Raw genomic sequence first — 21531 nt, 5'->3', positions numbered from 1 at the left:
GCAAAGAACAATTTTGCAAGGCAGAATGAGGAGAGAATACAGTTTCAGGAAAAGCACCACTAAGAAACACTTGGCCTAGGGAGCAGGTTTTGTTTTCCAGCTGCTATTGCCACATGTATTTGGTAAGAGGCTTGGTCAGGATTGCAAACAAACCAAACTTAAGGGAGGATCTTAACTTCAGACATAATGTTGGAGTAGATTCAGAGAAATCAGATTAAGTCTATTTATTTCAGTAGGTTTGGTGTAGTTTGATATCACCCAGTAGTTTGTTGCCCCCCAAATAAGCTATAGTTAGTTGTCCATTTAATTGTCCAGAACTTTCAAACCATAGCTTAACTACCAGTGGTGGAGCATTCACCACCTGTGCCCAGGGCGTGCATACACCAGGGTGTGTTCAGGGCATGCTGTGGGGTGGGGTATGTTGCCAGAGTGACCCCTGCCCACTGCTGTAAAGCGGGGCACACTTATGGGGCACTGCAAGCTGTTGCAAAGCAACAGGTATCACCCTGGGTCCTGCGAGCCCAGCGCTGCTTTTGTGAGTGACAGTGGGCTCACAGGGAGGGTGTGATATGCTGTTGAATCCTTCTCATTGCATCCTACAGCTGGAGGGCAGCTGAGGACACAGCAGCTCACGATGCGGCAGAGCGCCGTGACGCACCCCCCAAAAAACTGTGCCTGGGGTGATGGCCCCCTCAGCCCCCCATTCTACACCACTGTTAACTATGATACCAGAATGTGGCTAATATTTGCAGTTTTTTGTTTTTTCGTTTTCATTCTCAACATTTGGTAATGAAAATAATGCAGAGCCTAAACTTTAAAAAGCAATTTGCTCCTAGATAAAGATTTTACTTTCTCTCTTCCCCCACCCCCCGGGCAGATAAGAATTATATTTATCTACTTCATGGAAAACATTAAGATCTCCACTTTTTGTTTGCCAGACTGATGATTTGCTGAATGAGATCACACAGCTTAAAGAAGATTTAAAGAAAAAGGATGAAACAATCAAACAACTAGAGCATCGACTTGTGAGTATATTATACAGTATACTCTGCAGAGAATGTGATATCTACCATAATTTCTATAAATCAATGTGACAGCACTTCCTGTTGACTTGCGTGGGACTAACTTCAATATTTAAGTCAGTGGGAAATCCTTTTATAGGAGCTGCTTATGTATATTGGAGCAGTCACAGGAATTCCTGGATCAGGAGGATGTTAACTTAGTGTTCTTACATATTATGCCCATGTGCTGTGTATGTTAACTTTAGAGCACAGGATTCTGAAATAACAGGAGTTCAAACCGCACCATTCTTCATTTTAACATATCACACTGTCAATTTATTTTACGCTTAATGCTGCTGCATTGAGAAATTTGTATCAAGTGATGAGCTTTGGCATGCATAATCTAACTGTACTTTAAAGAGCAGCAGATTATGTTTCTTACAATGTAAAGCCTGAATTACAATATTAACACATTCAGGGGAACTATTAATGGAAGGAGGTATTTAAAAATAAAAATGAAAAACCTTCCAAACAATTGAAGTTGCTGTGAATGATTTGGAAATATTTCATGTTAATTGCAGATAACTGTGATAAATTTAAGTGTATAAAAGTATCAGGATATATATGAGTCTAGGTTCATTTCTGGGAGACAGTGGGTTGTAACCCATGAACTTGTTCTGTTTAGTGCAAGACTCCCACCTGCACAATGGGATGGGACTTTCATTTCCTGTCCTTGCTACTACCCTCCCCATCAGTTATGGGTTTCTCCCTAACCTTCTGGAGGAGATCTGGGGGGTTTGCAGGGAGTGCATGGGTAGAGGAAGTCCTGTTCTGCAGGTGGAAGCCCTTGAACTAATGGTATGGAGGGATTGTGGCCTTACTACCTCATGTTTTGTTTTAATTCATTTGCTAAATGTTATATAGTGTATTATACTATCTGTAAGACATTTTGAGATGTTTGTGTAAAGTAACTAAAAAGCATAATAAATAATCATCAAATCGTTTGTCTTTTGTGTATGCATAAAGTCTGTTAGGTGTGTCTGCGACGGAGACAGCAAGATATCTGAACAGCCTGCGTGCACATATGCTGACAAATACACACAGACCTCCTGGAGGAAAAGTGCTGTGAGTAGTTGATCAAAAGTTACAGTTGTTTATGTAAGATGGCTCCTGGTTTAGATCCAGTAGGTTTCGTAATCTTGCCATGTTACCTAGGTTCTTTCAATTTCTTCTTTTTAGTTGTATATAATTTTAAAGATGTTTTGCAATCTGCTACATTGTCTATACATAGTTATTTATTGGGTGGCCGAGACACACCGTTCTTTGTGTATTTGTGTGTGTGTGTTGAGTCTTAAAAATAAAATTTAGGTTTTCAGACAAGTAGGATTTCAGATTCCAGTCCTTCTTAATTCCTAAATATCATTTTTAGAAATGCCATCAAAATGCAATATAGTGCTAATGTAGTTCATATTAAACTTTAATATGAACTGCAGACATTCCAAAATCAAAAAACCATTTTGGATATTAGTAAATCATTTTAGATTGGTTCTGTAGTCTATTTCTAATCCTTATGGATTAAATTCACTGTAGTGTATCCAATATTTGTCCTACTCAGGATTGTTCTATTGAAATGAATGGACATTAGTGACTTGGGTCAATTAGTTTCAGTGGTTCTGCTGTGAGTATAACTTAGTTGGCTATAACCCACTATTTTCAAATCTCATGAAACCTATTACCAGTACATATTTTCCAGGCAAGGTTACCTCTTTGTCTTTTAAATAACTGTCAAATTTTAGTCCTGGGTTTACTTCGGTTTCCAATTTTGGAATCTGAAGTATTGGTGTAGATGACAATATTTTAGATTTCAGAATAACACTGGACACCAGCAGAAATCCAGAAATCGCACTAGTTCTAGATTTGAATGAGGAAAAATTGGGGTTCACCTGTCCTTACCCCTTTTAGCTAATTTGAGGTTAGTGTTTTCATACTTCTGAGGAGGAAAGAGAGGATTTCCTAATTCTATACATCTTATTCAACACTGATGGTTGAACATCTTTTCTAGGGTAAATAAAAAATTAATATGCAAACTGTAGCAATATATTTTGACTATGTTGAAATGGCAATGAAATGTTCTATGATGTCACATGCTCTACACATCACTGATTTTTAATGGAATTTCCTAGCAGTGCAGTATGTAGTTTATGGGTTGCTAGTATGCAGAATGTGTGCTACAAATGGTACAGGCACCTGTGTGGACTTCATAATATGGCTAGACATGAACGAATGGACCAGTGGACCCGGCTGTGGCATAATTAGGCCTGTCGCTCTGTCCTGCTAAACCGTTAGTAAACTAGAGGCAAAATAGCACTAAAAGAATTGCCCTGAAACAGCATTATACTGCTCTAGTTCTCATGGCACATTAAACCATGGTTAAAAACAAGCCCATATTTTAATGTGAACATGCAGTGTACTAGTGCACACTACTGAAAAGTTCCTGTTGCTAAGTGTGGGTATGTTGCCAGGAAACAAGCCAGCATCTGTATTGTGATGCCTGAACCTTGGCCTATTTCTCTCTAAACAGAGGAGCAAGGTTGTTCTTTGCTTATTGTTTACAGTTTGTAGGCAGTGAAACAAACGCAAACCCTGGTTCAGATGTCATCACAAGCCAAACTCTGACTTGTTTCGTGGCAGTGGCAGTAGTAGGGAAAATAGTAGTTTAACATGCTATGCAAACCAGGACATGATTTCAGAAGTACTATACGGTCTGTAGTTGTAAATTATTCCATTAAACTTCCCCAGAAGCCTCTCCTATACTATATCTAAGAGTTGTTAGTGGACACTTTGTTGTGGACTAGAAGTGAGCTTTAGGGTTTTGTGCTGAAAAATCATCTTTCAGTACATGATGTGGAAAAACGAATAACAAAAAAACACCATACTCAGTTCATAGTGATTTGACGTGTTTTGTATATTTGTAGGCCAGGGGTTGGCAACCTAAGGCCCTTGGGCCACAAGCGGCCCACGGGGGTCATTTAACCAGCCCACGAGCCACCCTCAAACTGAGCCGCCCGCTTGGCGAGTCCCCACGTGCTGCGCTAAACCAGCGCAGCGCAGGGATTCACTTCTGTGGTGCCGGAAATCACGTCGGCGCAGACGCCGGAAATCGCGGGTGCGCACACAATCCGGCCCATGGAGGGATCTCTGCTGGAGTGAACCGTCCCAGGTGAGGTAAACCTTGCCGACCCCTGTTGGAATTCGTACTTGATTAGGTTAAAGCAAAACTATAAACTCAGAACTCCTGATTTGACTCTTCTTGACATTCTGATTCTAATCTACTTTGAATAATTTTGAAGGACATTGAAGGACATTTTAAATGAACCTCACCAATTCATCAATAAATTCTATAATATACCATAGTTTTATTCTTACTATTTTCATTTGAAACTAATTCATCATACAGATAGATATAGGCATGTTTTAGTTGACCTGTTGAGACCCTCATTGAATAATTTTGTTTAATTTATTTATTTTTAAAATTTGTTTAATGCCCTTCATCCAAAGATCTCAGAGTGTTTCACAGCATAAAATCACAGCATAAATACACAAAATGCATAATAAAAACAAAAACAAGAAGTATTATTAGAAATAACTGTCATTTTCCTATAGAAGAACAGAAACAAATAAAAAATAAAAAAATGACTAGCTGAAATACTGGGCCCATAGTAAATAATGAAAGGGGTTGAATGTTTCTCCTAATATTCCACCCACCCACCCAGTTGCATGCCACTTCAATCCCAGAGCGGTGTGAGATTCCAGGGTTTCCAGGCACCCAGGTTCATGTTTCCTTCAGAATGAGGAACAGCAGAGACTGCGGTGTCTTTATGATGTATGGTTTATTTACAGAAATCAGGCATACTTCTTCCTCCAGCTTCTAACTTACACACATAAAACTCAACTCTCAACTCTGTCTTTATCTTACTAACTACACACATCTGCTACACAGAGCGACTTCCTTAATGAACCCATACTTAGAGCTATCACCAGAAAGCTAACCTGACTATTCCAGGAATTTGAATCCTTGCTTAGATTTTAACATTTGCTGAATCCGGAAATTAGAAGAGTATTGGCACACTGCTTACCCCACCCCACCCCAAATATAAAATATAAGTGTTGTAAGTTTGCACTAAGTAACTTTTCTTTCAAGATAAAAATCAGCTTGGAACAGAATTAAACCTCTGCGGTAAAATTGACTTTTGTGGTCTAATGCAGTGTTTTTCAACCACTGTTCCGCGGCACACTAGTGTGCCGCGAGATGTTGCCTGGTGTGCCGTGGGAAAAATTGTGTTTATTTGATTCCTATTCAAGAGAATTACTTTATATATAGTCAATATAGGCACAGAGTTAATTTTTTTAACATTTTCTAATGGTGGTGTGCCTCGTGATTTTTTTCATAAAACAAGTGTGCCCTTGCCCAAAAAAGGTTGAAAAACACTGGTCTAATGGTATTCTGCAGTGTGCTGTAATAATTTGTTTTAAAAATAGGGGAACCATTCTTGAAGTGGTGTGTAACTACACACACACACAGACACACACACACACACACACACTGGGGGGCATTAATTTATGATGATAGAAGTTGCTAGGGATAAAATGGACCCTAATTAGCCCAAAGTGTGTGGTAGTGTCACTTTCCCTTTCATTTTAATAGGGGTAGACTGGACACTTGCTTCAAAAGGAAGGACTTGTGTTTTATCAAATCAACTACAGAGCTTCTGTTGCTGCAGTTTTCAGGGCAGGCACGATGGTGATGTATCTAAATCTGCAACCTATCCCTGAGTTGTGCTACTTCTGGCTCTGCCCACAGTTAATTTTCAGTTTTCCTCCCCCATTAGTTGTCAAGGGTGGAGAAAAAAGAATGCAGCAGCTTTATGTTTCCACAAATAGGTAGGCAAGCTCCGCAGCTTACGATAGAGGGGAACATTTAAGCCCATTTTTAAAACTTCCTTTCTACACCCTCTCTGCAATAAGGTTAAAGCATTACTTTAGGAATTACAGCTGTTAATTCATCTCTCACATAAATATTACACAAGAGAGATGGGAGGGCAGGCATGCTAGCAGCTTTATAATGTCACCATATGTGTACTTCATTGCTGTAATTTATTAAAGAAAAACCTTCAGGGTTAATAGCTGGTTTTCAAAAAGATTCAGAAGAGTGCAAGTTATGTGCTAGGGGTTCAGCCAAAGGAAGAAGTGATCGTTTGCAGTCTATCAGTGGGCGGGGGGGGGGGGACTTTTATTCTTTCATATGTTTAACTATGGATTGCTGATGTGCAACCAAACTACCATATATTTACTGCAGCCTTGTAGAAAAGGAAGAAATGTTATGCAAAGGTTGCTCAGAGTTGATTCTTCATATAGGCAACCAAACCAATGGATATTTACATAACTGTTTTGCAATACTATATTGTCTATTCTTCATAACATTGTATCGTTCATTGTATGTTATCAAAAGTATCACCAATATCTCATGTAACGTCAAGCAACCGTTGCTGAATATTCTACTTGTTTTGCAAGCTTTTGTTTTCTGGAGCTCAGCATAATATATAGAATCCACACATGCAGGTTATAGAGCTGTTTTAAGAATTGAGTCTCACCTGAAATTTTCCCTCTATCTATCTAGCTAACTAACTATATAAGTCAGATTTTATTTAAATGTAGTGTGTGTATAACCCCCACCACAATATAATGACCACAATTCCCTATGTATCAACTTAGCAAAATCTGTCCACTCTTTTTAAAGTTGCAGTCCTATGCATATTATTTGAGAGCAAGTCCTATTATGGCTGCCAAATGCATTTTTAAAAGACCGAGTTACTCAGGATTCATGCCTGTGTGCACCTGCTGCAGAACAAATTGAAAGGACATGGTTTCACTATCCTCAAAACAGCATTTCTCTATTTATTAGCATTGAGACAAACAAACCAGGGACCCCTTTTTCTAAGTTAAAATGGAGACTGGTGTTCACATTATGATTACTGCCCAGAGGATGCATGAATTGGCCTTCACGTGGCAACTGTTTTATGCAGTGGCTGCAATAAAAGGCAATTGCCATGGCTAGTTTTTAGCTGCTTCTTAAACTATTTAAGCTTTTTTGGAGCTACATCTTTTTACAGTCTGAAACAAACCTAAAATCCAAGCATGCACTCAATTGCAATTATCCATGCTCTGATAACATTTTTGTTAGTCTGAATGTATTATATATGGGGCTATCCTTAAAAGATGGTTTGCAAACTACAGATAGACACTGTACTATGAGACTGTTAACCAGGGCATCTCATTAGAGACATCTCCCATCAGTATCAAAAGAGCTTCACTAACCACCATTTGATTTTCAAACCCAGTTTGAGTTGTTCATGTTGACGCTAAAGCTCCTTTCTCAGCATCACCCTGCCCACAAATTCAGATATCTACCAACACTCCTCTTCAGGTGTTCTAATGTTGGACAAAGGTGATGACCGAGAGAGGGAGTGCACCTAGGATCTATTCTGCCCTTTGGGTGCCAACCCAACTATTTCTATTTACCCAGGACTTCTAAGAATTTCACATTTTCAGTAAGCCATCTTAATTAGTGTATTGTCTTGTGTTTATGCTGATAGGATTTTGTGAGTTGTAATTATTTATTTCTTAAACCACAGAGCCTAGGGCTTGCCGATCAGAAGGTCGGCGGGTCGAATCCCCGCAATGGGGTGAGCTCCCATTGCTTGGTCCCAGCTCCTGCCCACCTAGCAGTTCGAAAGCACATCAAAAAGTGAACGTAGATAAATAGGTACCGCTCCGGTGGGAAGGTAAACGGCTTTTCCGTGCGCTGCTCTCGTTTGCCAGAAGCGGCTTTGTCATGCTCGCCTTGGCTTTGTCATGTACGCTGGCTCCCTCGGCCAGTAACGCGAGATGAGCGCCGCAACCCCAGAGTTGGACACGACTGGACCTAATGGTCAGGGGTCCCTTTACCTTTAATTATTTGTGTACGTCAGACTTAACATCTCATCCCAGGTGTAAAGTGTGGTGTTTCATTAAAACATCTTTCAAAGATCTTGAGGTATGCAGGCAATAGAGAATCTACCCCAAGTTCCTTGCTATAATCTTTTCAGGTTTGAAAGGCACACACTTTTAAAGCCTTCCCTGTTCTTTGGACGTCTTTGCTGATCTTTATAATAAATTAGAATTTGATAAACAAACCACTTACTTCCACCAGGTACTCTGAAACAATTTAAAAATGTATATAAAAAGGCTATTCTTGTCTTGATTGACTTGGTGTTGCATTTAATAAATACATTTCAAATACCTAAAGCCAATTTTTCCTTCAAATATTTTCCAGAATCAAGCTTTCACAAACCTTGCTGACCTTTTGAATTATTTCAGATTTAAAAGTACTTGTTCTTAGTAAGAGGAACAATGTGGCTTTTGGTGCTGTTTGCCCCCTCTCCGTTCTCTTTTTTATTATTCTTTCTCCCCCATCTTTCTCTGCACAGGGTGGGTATTCTGCTCCTTCCTTCTCTCCCTGGCAGGGCTCATTCCAGGGCATCCCTCGGACTGTTCCACCGCAACGCAGACAGAGTGAGTCTGTACTTCTCACTCATATCCCTCACTGTGCTCCAGTAGCAGTTTCCCCTTTGCACGCACTGTTCATTGTGTAGCATTCTGTTCTTTCAAGCAAAAACATAAGACACATGCGAGTCTATGGTCTAACCTCAGCACCTCTTTCACTTAACAATATAACTGCAACTTAACAGCTTCATCAAATGGTTTAATAATAGATCTTAAAAGCTACCTGAAACCTTTATTTCATCTATCCTGGAAGTTTGCTTGTTCTCCACCCTTCCATGGCTTTTAAAGTGCGTGTTTGTCCCATTTGTTCATGTTATCAGCATGTATGCTCATCCAAATATATTTGTTTGATATTTGTGGAGATGTGTTCATACAAGTCATACTTTGATAACAGTATGTGACACATTGCTATATTTGGAAAATTAAACTTCTCTTTCAGCTATGAAGCTTTTCTAAGAGATCTCTCAATCAGCAATGTGCCAATGTAACAAATTAAGGAAGAAGTGGCCTTTCCAGCAATGCATGATTTATTAATATTAATCATTAACTAGCAACAGCTTGATCTAAAATGGGATATTCTTTATGCACAATAGAAAAGATAAATTTGTTGATTTGTACTGTAGTAAAATAGAGTAGAAAACTAGTAAAACTGATATATTGTGAAACACTAATTATTTCAGGGGTAATATAAAGTGGCTACCTTGTTTGTGTAAACATTTTCATTTGCTTATGGCAGATTTTTTTTTTTTTTGCGTTTTAAATTATCCGTACCCCAGAAAGCTGATTTGCAAAGTAAGGATGTATTCCAATCAATTTTATTAAAAGTTGAGTGGTGACATAGTTTTTTTTAGTAGTTTGAGAATTTGTATTCTCAGCTTCAGTTAGATGCTGCTAAATAAATTAAGTATGGGCAGAAATTAAGGTCTTCGGCAATGTTCTTAAGAATATAGAATGATGATAACTAAAGGGCTACGTATGTTGTGAGAATGCTATTTGGGAACTAAACCAAGACTGAATACTAACTGGTAAGTGTGTGTGTGTGTGTAGATATAGATATAGATATATAGATATATAGATATATGCTCTCTTTTGAACAGAGCAAGAACCTGCTCCTATTTTATATTGTGGGCAGAATTGGAACTGTGAACTGGCATTATTTGACCCTTTCCCTGGTATTTGGACTTTGCTATATGCAGTTCCTGCTGTGGACATGCCCTTGTTCTAAATAGCAACACACGGATGTACTACATTCCCAACATGTGGCTCAAATCCATGACCCCTGAGGTAAAGGGTCATTCCCAAATGAATGCCTAGTTTCCATTATACTGGACTACACTTGGACGAGGAAGTACTTTGGCTGCTTAGCTGAATTTGCATGGACACATCTTCTCGCAGTGTTTGGGTTAGATAGATTTCTGTTGTGGTCCAACAGGATGCTCCTTATGATCTTAGTATATCTTCCATATTTGGTGGTTCATTAATTTTCAGTGCTATGAGCTGTGCAGTGAAAGTTGCTTAGGGCTAGAAAATCAGAGAAATAAGTAATATGAAAGAGTTCAGTGGAATGCACTTACTAGCCTGGTTCACACATCACATTAAGCCAAAGTTTGAAACAGGATGGAGCACCTATGGCCCAGGGGCCAAATGCAGCCCTACTGGCCTCTGCCCAGACCTTGGTACTCTCTCTGGGTAAAGCCCACTCCCCAACAACACTGTTTCCCCAAACTACATGCCTAACTGGCCTTCATTCACATTCACATTTAGAGTTTTTGCTTGGCTGGAATGTGTCCTTGAATGCTGATAATGACCCTTTTTTTGTCTGGATGGACAAAGAGAGGTATGTGAGCATGTGTAGAAACTAACCTACTGTAGAAAGGAAGTACCCACTTTTGCCTTCCCAGCACTAGCATGTGGTCCCCACTCCCAGAAGGTTGTCCAGATGGCAGTATAGTTTTCAGGCTGAAAATGTTTTCCGATTCCTAATTTAAAACAAACCTGTTTGCTTTTTGTGTTGTCCAAATCTGGGCTCATAGTTTGTTTCCTTCAAACAAATCACAAGTAGTAACCAAGGCTTGTTCTTTGCTCACTGCTTAAAGTTTGTTTGAGAGAAACAGGTCCAAACCTGGGTTCAGATGAAACGACAATCCTAATTCTCGCTTGATTTGTCCGTGGTGCAGCAGCAGCAGGAGTGTGGAACAGCAGCATAGGAAGCCGCTTATGTGTCTAGACAAGGTGTGGTAAACTTGTGACCTTCCACATGTTTTTGGACTCCAACTTCAAACATCCATGGCTGATGGGATTGGAATCCAACAAGACATGAAGGGACTCGAGGCAGGGGTGTAGCAATGTAAATTAGTACCCGGGGGCAAAAAAAAATTGTCACCCCCCCCAGAGGCATAGGAAGGTCAGGTGGTACCTGGTGTGGAATTTTTTTGTCAACCCCCCCCCCCATTGATTCCCCCCCCCACAAAAATGGTTTTACGTTATTTCATATTTTCTTACAAAGGAATAATAATAACAACAACAATAAAAAACTTTTATTTATATCCCACCCTCCCCGGCCGAAGTCGGGCTCAGGGTGGCTAACATCAGATACATAACATTGGTATAAAATCAAACAATCATTAAATTACCCCCTAAAAACATCTCAAAATCAAATTAAAGTCTAATTAGATGGCTTTCCACAGGGTTAGGGTTGGGAACAGTAAGTGCTCCCTGAACTGATATTTCAGCCTAATGACATAGGAAAACAGCCAAGTGAACAGCTAAGTGAACAGCTATTTTGGTGGAGGAGTGTCAAGATATTAACCGATATGCATGAAATTTCATATATAGCTATATAATCCCTAGTATAGTAAGATAAGACCTTTGGAGCAGGCATTTTCAAAAAAAAATTGTTCCTTTGTAATTTGTCACCCCCTCCATTATGGAACCCAGGGCGGACCGTCCCCCCTTGCTACGCCCCTGACTGGAGGCTCACCCATCCCCCATCTAGACTGGTAAACTTCAATCCCTCATACCCAGTTGCCTGGAAGCTTCTCTGTAGAGTCTTTGGTATGTGAACAGTCATAGAAGTGCTGATTAGTTTCATGATCAAAGGAACAATCATACATATATGGAGTCAGGATGGTGGAAGTAAGTGAAACAAATTTGGCATAATTTCAGGATAGAAACTTGTGCAAAACCAGCTAGGGGTTGGGCAGAGTAGTTGTGGATTTAGGAGATTATGAGCTGTGGAAATACCCTGACTCATTTTTGGGTAAGGGAAAGCCAAAAGGAATATGAGCTTATGTGTATCACATAATACCTTTTGAACATTAATGATAGACTACAGACCAGGGGCAGGCAATGTGTGGCCCTCTGGATGTTGTTGGGTGGCAACCCCTATCAGCCCCAGCCAACATGACCAATGGTGAGGATGATGGGAGCTGGAATATAACAACATCTGGAGGTGCACAGGTTTCCTACATCTGATATAGACAAATAAGGCCTTCAAAACAATATGATAAGCAGGAATTTCGGTGTAATCCTTCAAATTATCATAATTAGAGTCAATGCTGAGTTCCTGATAAAGGTGAGTAGAAATTAGGTGCCAAGTCAGTTTTGTCCTTTGAAAAGTTGGCATAGATTTGTTCTTAAGATTCAGGGATATACATGCTTTATGTAAAAGACCTGCTTTAGTACATTGGAACAAAAGCTTTCCTCAATAGGTTCATATACACAACCATGTAATGAAAGAGAGGGTACTCTTTGGTCATGGCAATTGCTCATTGTTGCGTCTTGGTCCTCTGACACCACTGTCCTTGTCTTTTTCTTGTCTCTGCTTTCCATTTTGCTATTGGCAAGGAGTTGAGGAATTAGTCCATTACTTCTATGATAAAGCGTGGTACAGTACAACTTCAGATTTATTCCTCCTTCCACTTCTTCACTATTGTGTTTGCTGCCTGCATGGTGCATGCATGTCAAAGTTGTGCATGCAGAGTTGTCTTGTTTTCGCCATACCTCACAACATTAATAGGAAAAGGCTGTTGGGTAGTTCTTAATGAAATCAAAGTAAATGTTTCATCTCACCTTTGTTATAAGCAAGAGAATCACATTTTCATGCCTGTATTTTTCTGCACCTTACTGAGTGGCATTAAGTTGTATGCAAAATTGCAAAACATTTGAAGTAATTTCCAGTTTACTGTGTGTGTCTTATGTGGCAATTCTCTTCATTGATTTTCTGCTATTGAGCACCCTGCGACAACTCATGTAGAACCAGCCTTCACAGGATGCTGCTATATTGTGGCAGGGTATGTGTGTATCCTTTATACTAGAACATCTAGAGAAATCCGGAAATGGATAATTTCTAGAACCTATATTTACTGTAATAATACCTGTTGGCAATATCCCAAGGCACAATTGGTGTTTAATACGTTGTCATAATCAGCTTCCTTGGTTAGACAGCTTTGGAAGTATTCTACAGCACAATAAACATATAGTGCTTTTCTTTGTGCACACAACATTGCATATGAGTTTTCATTAATCCTTATAACACCCTTGTAAGAGGCTGTTATTACGTCCATATTACAAACTGAGATGGGGATACGGTTGGAAGAGTGATTACTTAATGCTTCCTAATGAGTTCATGGTGGAATTTAAATTTAAATTGGGAGCTGACACACAACGTCTCCTGTCAAGCAGCATTAGTTTCATATTTGCCACATTAATGGAAAGCTCCACAAAACAGTTTAAACAAGTAGCTATCATACACATTTCAGTTAGGTCTGTACCAGGTGTTTGCTGGTGAACAACTTAAGGGTGAAAGTAGAGCTTTAGAGGGGAACCTGGCAATGGAGATATGTCTTCTGTTTCTTTGACATTTGCTCCATAAAACAAATTAACGTGTTTGCCCCCTTCCCCTGCAGCAATTTTTTTACGAGTGCTACAAAGCAGGCTGCTTTTTGTAGTGGATGAAAGTGTTTGTAAAAGTCCCTCTCCAATTTCATCTCAGCCATGCAGTTTCAATATACTTCAGACTATACATGTATAGCCAGCCAGTCAATTTACTTAACCAATTAGCTTATTGAAATACTTCTGTAACTGAAAGTTAATGAAAACTCAGGCTTAAATAAAACTAGACCTAAATTAAAACAAACTAGTAGTACATAGGCATTTCATACACTGGAAACCACATATTAATGCCTATGCAGATTTTTACAGTTGATAGCATTTGTTTCAATAAATGGCCTATTTATTGTGATTATAGAAAATACTGTAATTTTGAATATGTAAACATATTTCTCTTGCTTAGACAGAAGGTGCATCTTTCAACTAAGGTTATTAAAAGTGGCCAAACCATTCAATAATACCGTAACTTAGCAAATTTCCTTCTGGATTCAGTATAAATGCCAGTAATAAAAGTACATAAAACAAATGTTTTTGATCAGCTGAGCTCAACAAATTGAAAACAAGGAATTTTCTGATCCCATTCCTCATATCAAATAGACATGATTTGGAATATCAGTAGGCATATTCAGATTATCATATTCTGGATGATTGAGCCAAGATATGAACAAGACTTGTACCCACAAAGGCAGCTCCTTCATTCCTCTTTATGATGACATGTTCTTCATTGGCCCTTCCATTACGATAGGCCATGATGGAGGAGGAAAGAATATGGAGGCAGAAACTGAAGACCCTTGTTAATTAAAGACTTCCTGACTTTACTGCATGGATGGGTGAAAGGCTAATGATATCTCTGCTTATTGTTAATGTAAGATTATCCAAAGTGGCCAATATGAGAAATGTTTTATGCAGGACAAACCATGTTAATACCTGAAAAGAATGTGGAGCGTTTTTTAAATGAAGATTCAGAGCAAACTCTTTCCATCTTTTAGATAAATGTTTTCTTAATTTAGCTATGATAAGGTGTGTGTGTGTAGGTTGTTTTTTTTAACCTGACATTGATTATCCTACGCCAAAGGATAAATGGACATAAATCTGACATCAGGAATCACAAAAGAGAGAAACCAGTAGGAGAACACTTCAGTCTCCCAGGACATTCTATACAAGATCTCAAAGTAGCTGTCTTTTACAAAGGAATTTCAGAAATAGACTGGAAAGAGAAGTTGCTGAATTGCAACTCATTACCAAACTTAAAAACCATGGAGAGACCTGGTCTTAATAGAGACATTGGATTCTTATCTCATTATACATGACAAAGCTATTTTTAACCTTCTCACCCCTTGCTTTTTCCTTTAAGACCAATTGCAGTCGTTAACAGTCGTCAACAGGTTTACCACACCTATCAGCCAATCACCCATTCCCACCACCCTCCTGAGTATACCCCTCCCCACCCTCTCACTATATATAAGGGTCTGGTGACTTCTGTTTCAGTGTAAGCTCATACCAAGAACAAACTTAGTTGCTCTCTAAGGTGCTACTGGAAGGATTTTCTATATTTTTTATATTGATTTTTTAGATATTGCGGAATGATCCTAAATTTGGCATTGAAATTAAGTTTCTGGATTTGATTCTGCTTTGCTAATAAGGTATTATCCATTTTAGGAGGCTTTTAATACTACATAAGGATTCAGAACTTTTTAGCTATAAATTTCAATTCCATCCTAATTCAAACTTCTGGCATAGAAGTCCTTGAAATCTATTTTGTGGAATTTCTAGCTGTTCTGTCTGCATTGTACCTCTAATCTTGGCTCCATATGACAAATTGGGAAAAGATTTCTGTGTGCCCTACCTGCAGGGGAATTAAATTTTCTACTTTGGCCAGATGGCAGATTTAGGGACCTTTTACTACGAAAGTGACCCCAGTTGATAAAGCAAACTGATTCAAAGAACTGTGAGCATAAGGAGAAATGCATTAATGCAGTGGCAGTGCCACAGTGTAGTGGGGATTGGGTTATTGCAGTCTTCTCTAGTGTGCTGCATTTCAGATGTAGTTAGATTCTCAGCTCGCATTACCCTTACTTTTGGCTATGTTGGATGGAACTGGTAGAAACTGAGGCCTAACATCATAAATTGGGGAATGCTGAATTACAGTATAAGAAACAGGAAATAAGGAAAATATAGGATGCAGCCTATTAATTTGAGTAGGCCATAGAAAGGTGTTGATACTTTGCTTGTGCAAATGAGGGGAATCCTTAGGGTCTGGAGTGCTCTTCTGTTAAGTCACAGGGCACAGCCCGCTACATTAATGTATTAGTGAAAAGATGCACTGCAATGATTACTAACTAGTGATTTTTTTAAATGCATAATTGGAAGGTAATCTTCGGAAATGGTAGAAATGGAGAAAGGATCTGCACAGTAAAGCACTGAATTATCCCTTTTTGTCTTCATCATCCACTGCCATGCTTCTCCACTTTGACAGTTTGGAGATGTCATGGCAGATACAAGCCAGGACAACCTTTCTGGCTCTTCTGCATGTCCTTTTCTGTTAACCATTTCTTTTCTCCCTTTCCATCTCCTAAAATAGTAAACTGTGGAATGTTAAGTACTCCTACACACAGTGTTGCATGTACCTCGGTGTAACTTTGGAGTCTCCTGCAGCAGTTTAGATGACATGCACACATGGAAGTCGGGGTTCTGTCAAGATTGCTTAGACACATATACACACTTAGGTTGTCAACATTGTTGTGGAAAACACCTAGTTTACATACTGTATTTGTGGTGTGTAGCTGCCCTGAGACTAGGAAATTAATAAATCATATTTAATGTTCAAATCTTCAAATTGTTTATGTTGAGAGCAACTCTAGGTGCTGGAGGAAATGTAGAAGAGCAAAGGTGGTCATACAATTTATAAAGATGAAGAAGTAGAACATCAAAAAGATTATAGGTAGGCACTGGACCCATGAGAGAAAATGAAAGAATTTTAGGCAAGGGGTAGGATTTGCAGGTGGATTTTCTCCATACCACATTATGGTACCTGGCACTTGTATGCCTTCTTCTAGTAGTAATATATTTTCATTTCCTTGAGTTGCCAGTATGTATACTGGGGCATATGGTCAGAAATGATGGACTGCTGGGAAATACAAGAAGCGAATAAATATAAAGAAATGAGTAAATATTACAAAATAAATTGTTAAGAAATGTTGATAGTTTGGAAATATTTAAGGTCCTGGAATATTTGTTCCTGCATTTCTTGGTACATATAGAAAATCATTAACAGAACAGTCAAGTGCATATCTGCTCAGAAGTAGGTTTTATAGTAAAGTGGTACCGGGTATTTACTGTCAGATAAATGTGCCAAGGATTGCAACCTTAGAATATTAAAACATTTGTGTCAATAGAATTCTCATTTTGTAAAGGAGACTTTGCAATGGCTGTCTGTAGTTAGATTTCTACAATACAAAAGCAGTCCTAGAGTGCAGTGAAGAAAGGAGAAGGGGTTTCCATGACTACAGGAGGTGTGTGTGTATGGAAACACACACAAGGACACAATATGTTGTTTTCGTATAGCAAAAAGGAATTTCATTACTTTGCAAATAGATCTGCCTAGCAAAGTTGACAAATGTTATACCTTACCCAGTCATGAATCTCCAGGACTGGGCAGTTTGAAGACCACTTAAAGCATCTCTGGCCCAGGGAGATACACTTAATCACATGCAGAATATGTGGATGTATTCATTTGAGGCAACCTGCACCTTCTGGTCAAGTCCCCAGGCAGCTCCCCTAAGCAATAAAAGAGTACAGTTGGGGAGCTACTGATAAGGAAACTTGTGCTTCACTCTGCACCATAAATACTGGCTTGTTGAGAAAAAGTTATTTTCACTTTTGTTTCAGTCAAAATAAGATGGTGAAGCTTGTAAAAAATTACTGAGGTTTGGATGGTTGTGATGATGTACTGCAGTGTAGAATTGTGCTCACACTCTATCTCACTAACACATGGTGGCCTCCTAGATCCCTGATGATGATCATCATCCAGAGGGGTTTTAGGAAGGAAGCAGAATGTTCTAAAAGTGCTTCTTCAACCTGATCACTGGATGATTGCTGACCTGAAAAAAGTACAGCATTTGTATGTTGCATTTTGATTACCTGCTTGAGTTTTGCTTTCCTCCCTCTTGCTGTAGTGTATGGGAATCCTCCTAGCTTGATTCTGGTATAAGCTGTTATCCATGCATATATCTTGCAGTCACACTCTTTTTTCCCTGTTACTAATTATATTACTTTATTTTGGGTCACTTTGTACCTGCTTTTAAAACTAGCTTTTCTAGGAAGCTATGTGGTCTTCTTTCTCCCTGCCACCCCCCCCCACAAAACATTGTAGTCTTCCCTTCAGCCCTGCACAAAGTGACTACAGTCATGCAACAGTGGTATGTCATCTAACATCACATCTACAAAGCCAGGATTGCTATACAGAAATTCATTGAGAACAAAAATAGGCTAGCAACCTAGTCCTAACATATAGAGAGCTGTATCTACCCACAGTGTTGACATAATGATCATTGTAATGCCATTTTTACATTTGTGGTTTAATATGTCGCACTGGCTCAGTTTGCAGTTGACGCTAAGCTAAAACAAAGCTTGGCATGAATGAGTAAGGCCTTGGAGAGGAGATCAGGTTCACTTTACTCCCCCAGTCCTACTGTTCTCCTGTGAACTAAGCCACAGTGGGGAAATCTCTGCCCCACAGGCCTAATCAGACCCATTGAGCTTCCACATTTGGCCCACCAGGCTGTTTTGGTTAAGCCATGCTCACATGCCCTACCCCTGATGTCATCTATAGCACAAAGTGTGTGGCAGGTAAAGGTACAGCTCTCTGCTGAAATTGGGTTTGTAGGCACCACCGGTCAACAGCACTTGCAAAGCCCTATGCCTTTGAAACCACTGACAATCAACTGATCAGTGGTGCTTGCAAAGCACTGTGCCTTTGCTCACGTGGTTTGATGTCAGACCATGTGGGCAAAGGAAAATGCTACATGAAGGGTGAGAGAGGTAAGCATCTGACCCACTGACTAGATCTAGTTCCCCACAACTAGTTTGGCATGTCATCTGAACCTAGACTCAATGGTTTGTCTGGAGTGAGACAAACTATAAACCCTGGTTCTGATTACACACTAAGCCAAACCATAAAAAAGCTCAGAGCAGCACAGCAGGACAGGGGAAGCAGCAAAGCAGCAGAAATATCTTTTCCAGGAACTTCCACATTTGCAATAAGCCAGTGGCTTACAGTTGTGTGTGGTCCTGGTCTTTGACTAGCTCTTGATACATTCCAACTTAGGTATTTATGTAGAAAACTGGGCCTGGATAGTCAGTATGTTCCAGTAATTTGCAGTGTGTTGATCTTGTGGGGGGCCAGGGTACTCCAAACTATAGTCTCCAGGTATTTCACTTTCTAAAGTTATGGGAGAGGGAGGAGCACATTGATATTTCATACAGAAGTACCGGTAAGCATTTGTGTGGGGTAGGTTTTTTTTAAGTGCCCGAAATTCCATTGGTAAAATGAGATGAACCTATACATAACATGCAGCAAACATAATAAACTGCTTTATCTCACCCAGTTCTGTCTGCTCTGACAGGTGGTAGTTTTTTGAGGTCTCAGGCAAAGATCTCCAACCTTGCTACCTGTGTTCATTTAGATTGAGACAGTATGAATGTGGCTATTGCACACAAAGCTCATGCTCTTTCACTTAGATATGAGTTCTTTGTTGTATATTTACATCATTTTCTCAGGTGTAGCAATTGCAATATAATGTTCCTAAACTCAGGGTTCATTCTGTATAATCGTATTATGCAGTGACTTAATTAAAAATCTCTCCTTTTAATCTCTAGCTTTATAATCAAACCTTCAATTCATCTGTTTCTTGAAAAAATTGTTTGCAATGCATTGCAAAGTGTTATTTCAAAAAGAAAAAGAAAAAAGGTGCAGCAAATTCCTTATGTCAATGGCGGGTATGCAGCTCTTGCCCTAGTTGCAAAAACATTCTGCAAGCTCTCAGTTCAGACCTTTGACAACAACTTGACCTTTGACAAGTTCATCTGCTGGCAGCCCATTGAGCCGTCAGGGAGCCAGGAGAGAAACTTGGCCTTACCTACAGTTGACTTGTGGCCCCTTTAGGTTACCTCAAAGGTAAAGCAGCCCTCAACAGAAGAAAGGGTTTCCCCTCCCCACCTTATATAATAAAACCTTAAGAATTTTATTCATAGTTGTAGCATATGAGCACTTAATAGGAAATTATAGTTGTAACTTCTCATTTACATGTGTGTGCCATTAAATTTGCTTACCATTTCTTGGGCATTAACATTCCTTTTGCTACAATAGTATGTGTGTGTTTTTATTGTTTGATCTGGCTATTTTTCCTGCTACAATTGAGTCAATAATTTTCCCCCTGTGTTGCACAATTTATTTGAGATTGCTGGATTTTATTCTTTTGTTGCAGATGTCTGGAATGTGTTTCACCTGTTTTTCAAATGTAAACTTTTGAGGGGAAAGCTGGATTTCAAATTGCCCTAACAGATCAGTGTGTCTTTCATTTATATTAACTGATTTTTACCTAATTGTTGGCATGTAACTCTCTCTCCTATAGCCTCAAGTACTACAGCCTTCCAGCCACCTTCCCAGTTTCACAGACCTCGCCCAGGGAAAATTAATAAAAACGTCACACATCGGGGCCCACAGTGAACCAACAGAAGACCAAAAGAAAAGTGCTGGCCATGAATCTCAAAATGCTGCAGATGGCTCCTTCACCAATAGCCTAAATGAACTGAGCACTTTAAATACACAGTTAAATGTAAGAAAGTCAGAGGAGAATGCACATTCCACCAAGAATATAAAAGTTAGAGAGAAACCTAAAGAACTGTCTGGTAGAAAATTTAATACACTACATTCGCATCCCTCTTCTCACTCAGCTTCCCAAGTAAATACTCAAGAAGTGCAGACCAAATTAGTTCTAAAAAACAATTGCTCACGGACAAACCAGGCTTCAGCGCCAAAGAGTTCAAGAGCCACCAAGACTCCGAAGCAGAATGCTTTAGTGCCTCCTCCAGTAACGGTTGCAGCAGCATCTGCAGATGGCTCTTCTGCTTCAAAGGAGCCTGAACAGCTGCCGCCAAGCTACCCAACACAACTGCAGCTGGCATCCAGTCAGTCTGATCTGAGTCACAAGAGCCAGAAAATCTCAAAGCTTCGTCCTCCAACGATTTCCTTTAGGCCCAAGCAAATGACAAATCCAAAAATCATGATGCCTCCTGAATCTCAGAATACCTGGTCAAAGACAAACCACTCAAGGCAACTAATACAAGCAAAAGAAAACATGCAGAATCAAGATTCAAACATTCATTCTGGTGACTGTGTGGCTCCTAATCGGCATTCCCGCCTCCCTAAACCAAAGACATAATTGAAATCATGACTTGCATATGAACATCTCAATGTCCTGTATTGTAAAGCTGCTTACTCTCACCCTTTCTTGTCTCAGTCAAGAATCTTCATCAAAAGCATGCATGCACTGAATGCTTCAGTTCTTTTGGTAGTTAACTGTTATAGTCTAATCTCTCTTGATTTTGTGCCATTTAGAAATGTGCATCATCCCTTCAAAATATGGTTTACAAAAGTCTGTGCTATCCATTGATTGCATTGCCCATTTGTCCCCTTTGAAGATTGTTTGGCTTAATACTAAAGTTTGAAATGGCTACTGGTTGCTAAGAGTAATGCACCATTTGTTTGAGGAGGACAGGCTGCTTGCTGGAAATCCAACCCTTAGTAGTTTGGACCACTGAATGTTAGGTGGTTATGGATACACGTTTGGCTCTGCCATCAACTATAAGTGATAAATTAGTTTTTTATCTTCAATCTCAGCCATAATTCTGACTCTGTATCTCAGAGACCTATGCAAAATGCTCCTATTTATTTACAACAATGAACCCAAGACTGTCTAAATGATGTATATTTGGTGTTGAATTGGGGTTTTTATTTTATGCCAGGAGGATCCCAAAT

The 21531-nt window shown here is 39.4% G+C and overlaps 1 protein-coding gene across 9 annotated transcripts in view; it reads left to right on the top strand.

Moving 5' to 3' along the window:
* Positions 1-20997, top strand: part of CCSER2 (coiled-coil serine rich protein 2) — a 47541-nt gene extending 26544 nt beyond the window's left edge. For 4 of the 9 annotated variants that reach the window (XM_033148833.1, XM_033148831.1, XM_033148832.1 and 1 more), the window contains 5 exons: positions 939-1025; positions 2028-2126; positions 8528-8612; positions 12837-12895; positions 20126-20997. In XM_033148833.1, the coding sequence (XP_033004724.1) occupies positions 939-1025; positions 2028-2126; positions 8528-8612; positions 12837-12895; positions 20126-20935 (1140 nt within the window). In that variant the 3' untranslated portion in view covers positions 20936-20997. Of the gene's footprint in view, positions 1-938; positions 1026-2027; positions 2127-8527; positions 8613-12449; positions 12490-12836; positions 12896-20125 lie in introns of all 9 variants that reach the window. The other 5 variants (XM_033148835.1, XM_033148834.1, XM_033148839.1 and 2 more) reach the window with 4 other exon arrangements.
* Positions 20998-21531: the final 534 nt, after the last annotated feature.

The sequence above is a fragment of the Lacerta agilis genome, chromosome 5 (assembly GCF_009819535.1).
Source record: "Lacerta agilis isolate rLacAgi1 chromosome 5, rLacAgi1.pri, whole genome shotgun sequence".
Lineage (NCBI taxonomy): Eukaryota > Metazoa > Chordata > Lepidosauria > Squamata > Lacertidae > Lacerta > Lacerta agilis.
The sequence above is the reverse complement of the archived record's forward strand: the minus strand, read 5'-3'. Positions and strand labels throughout refer to the sequence as shown.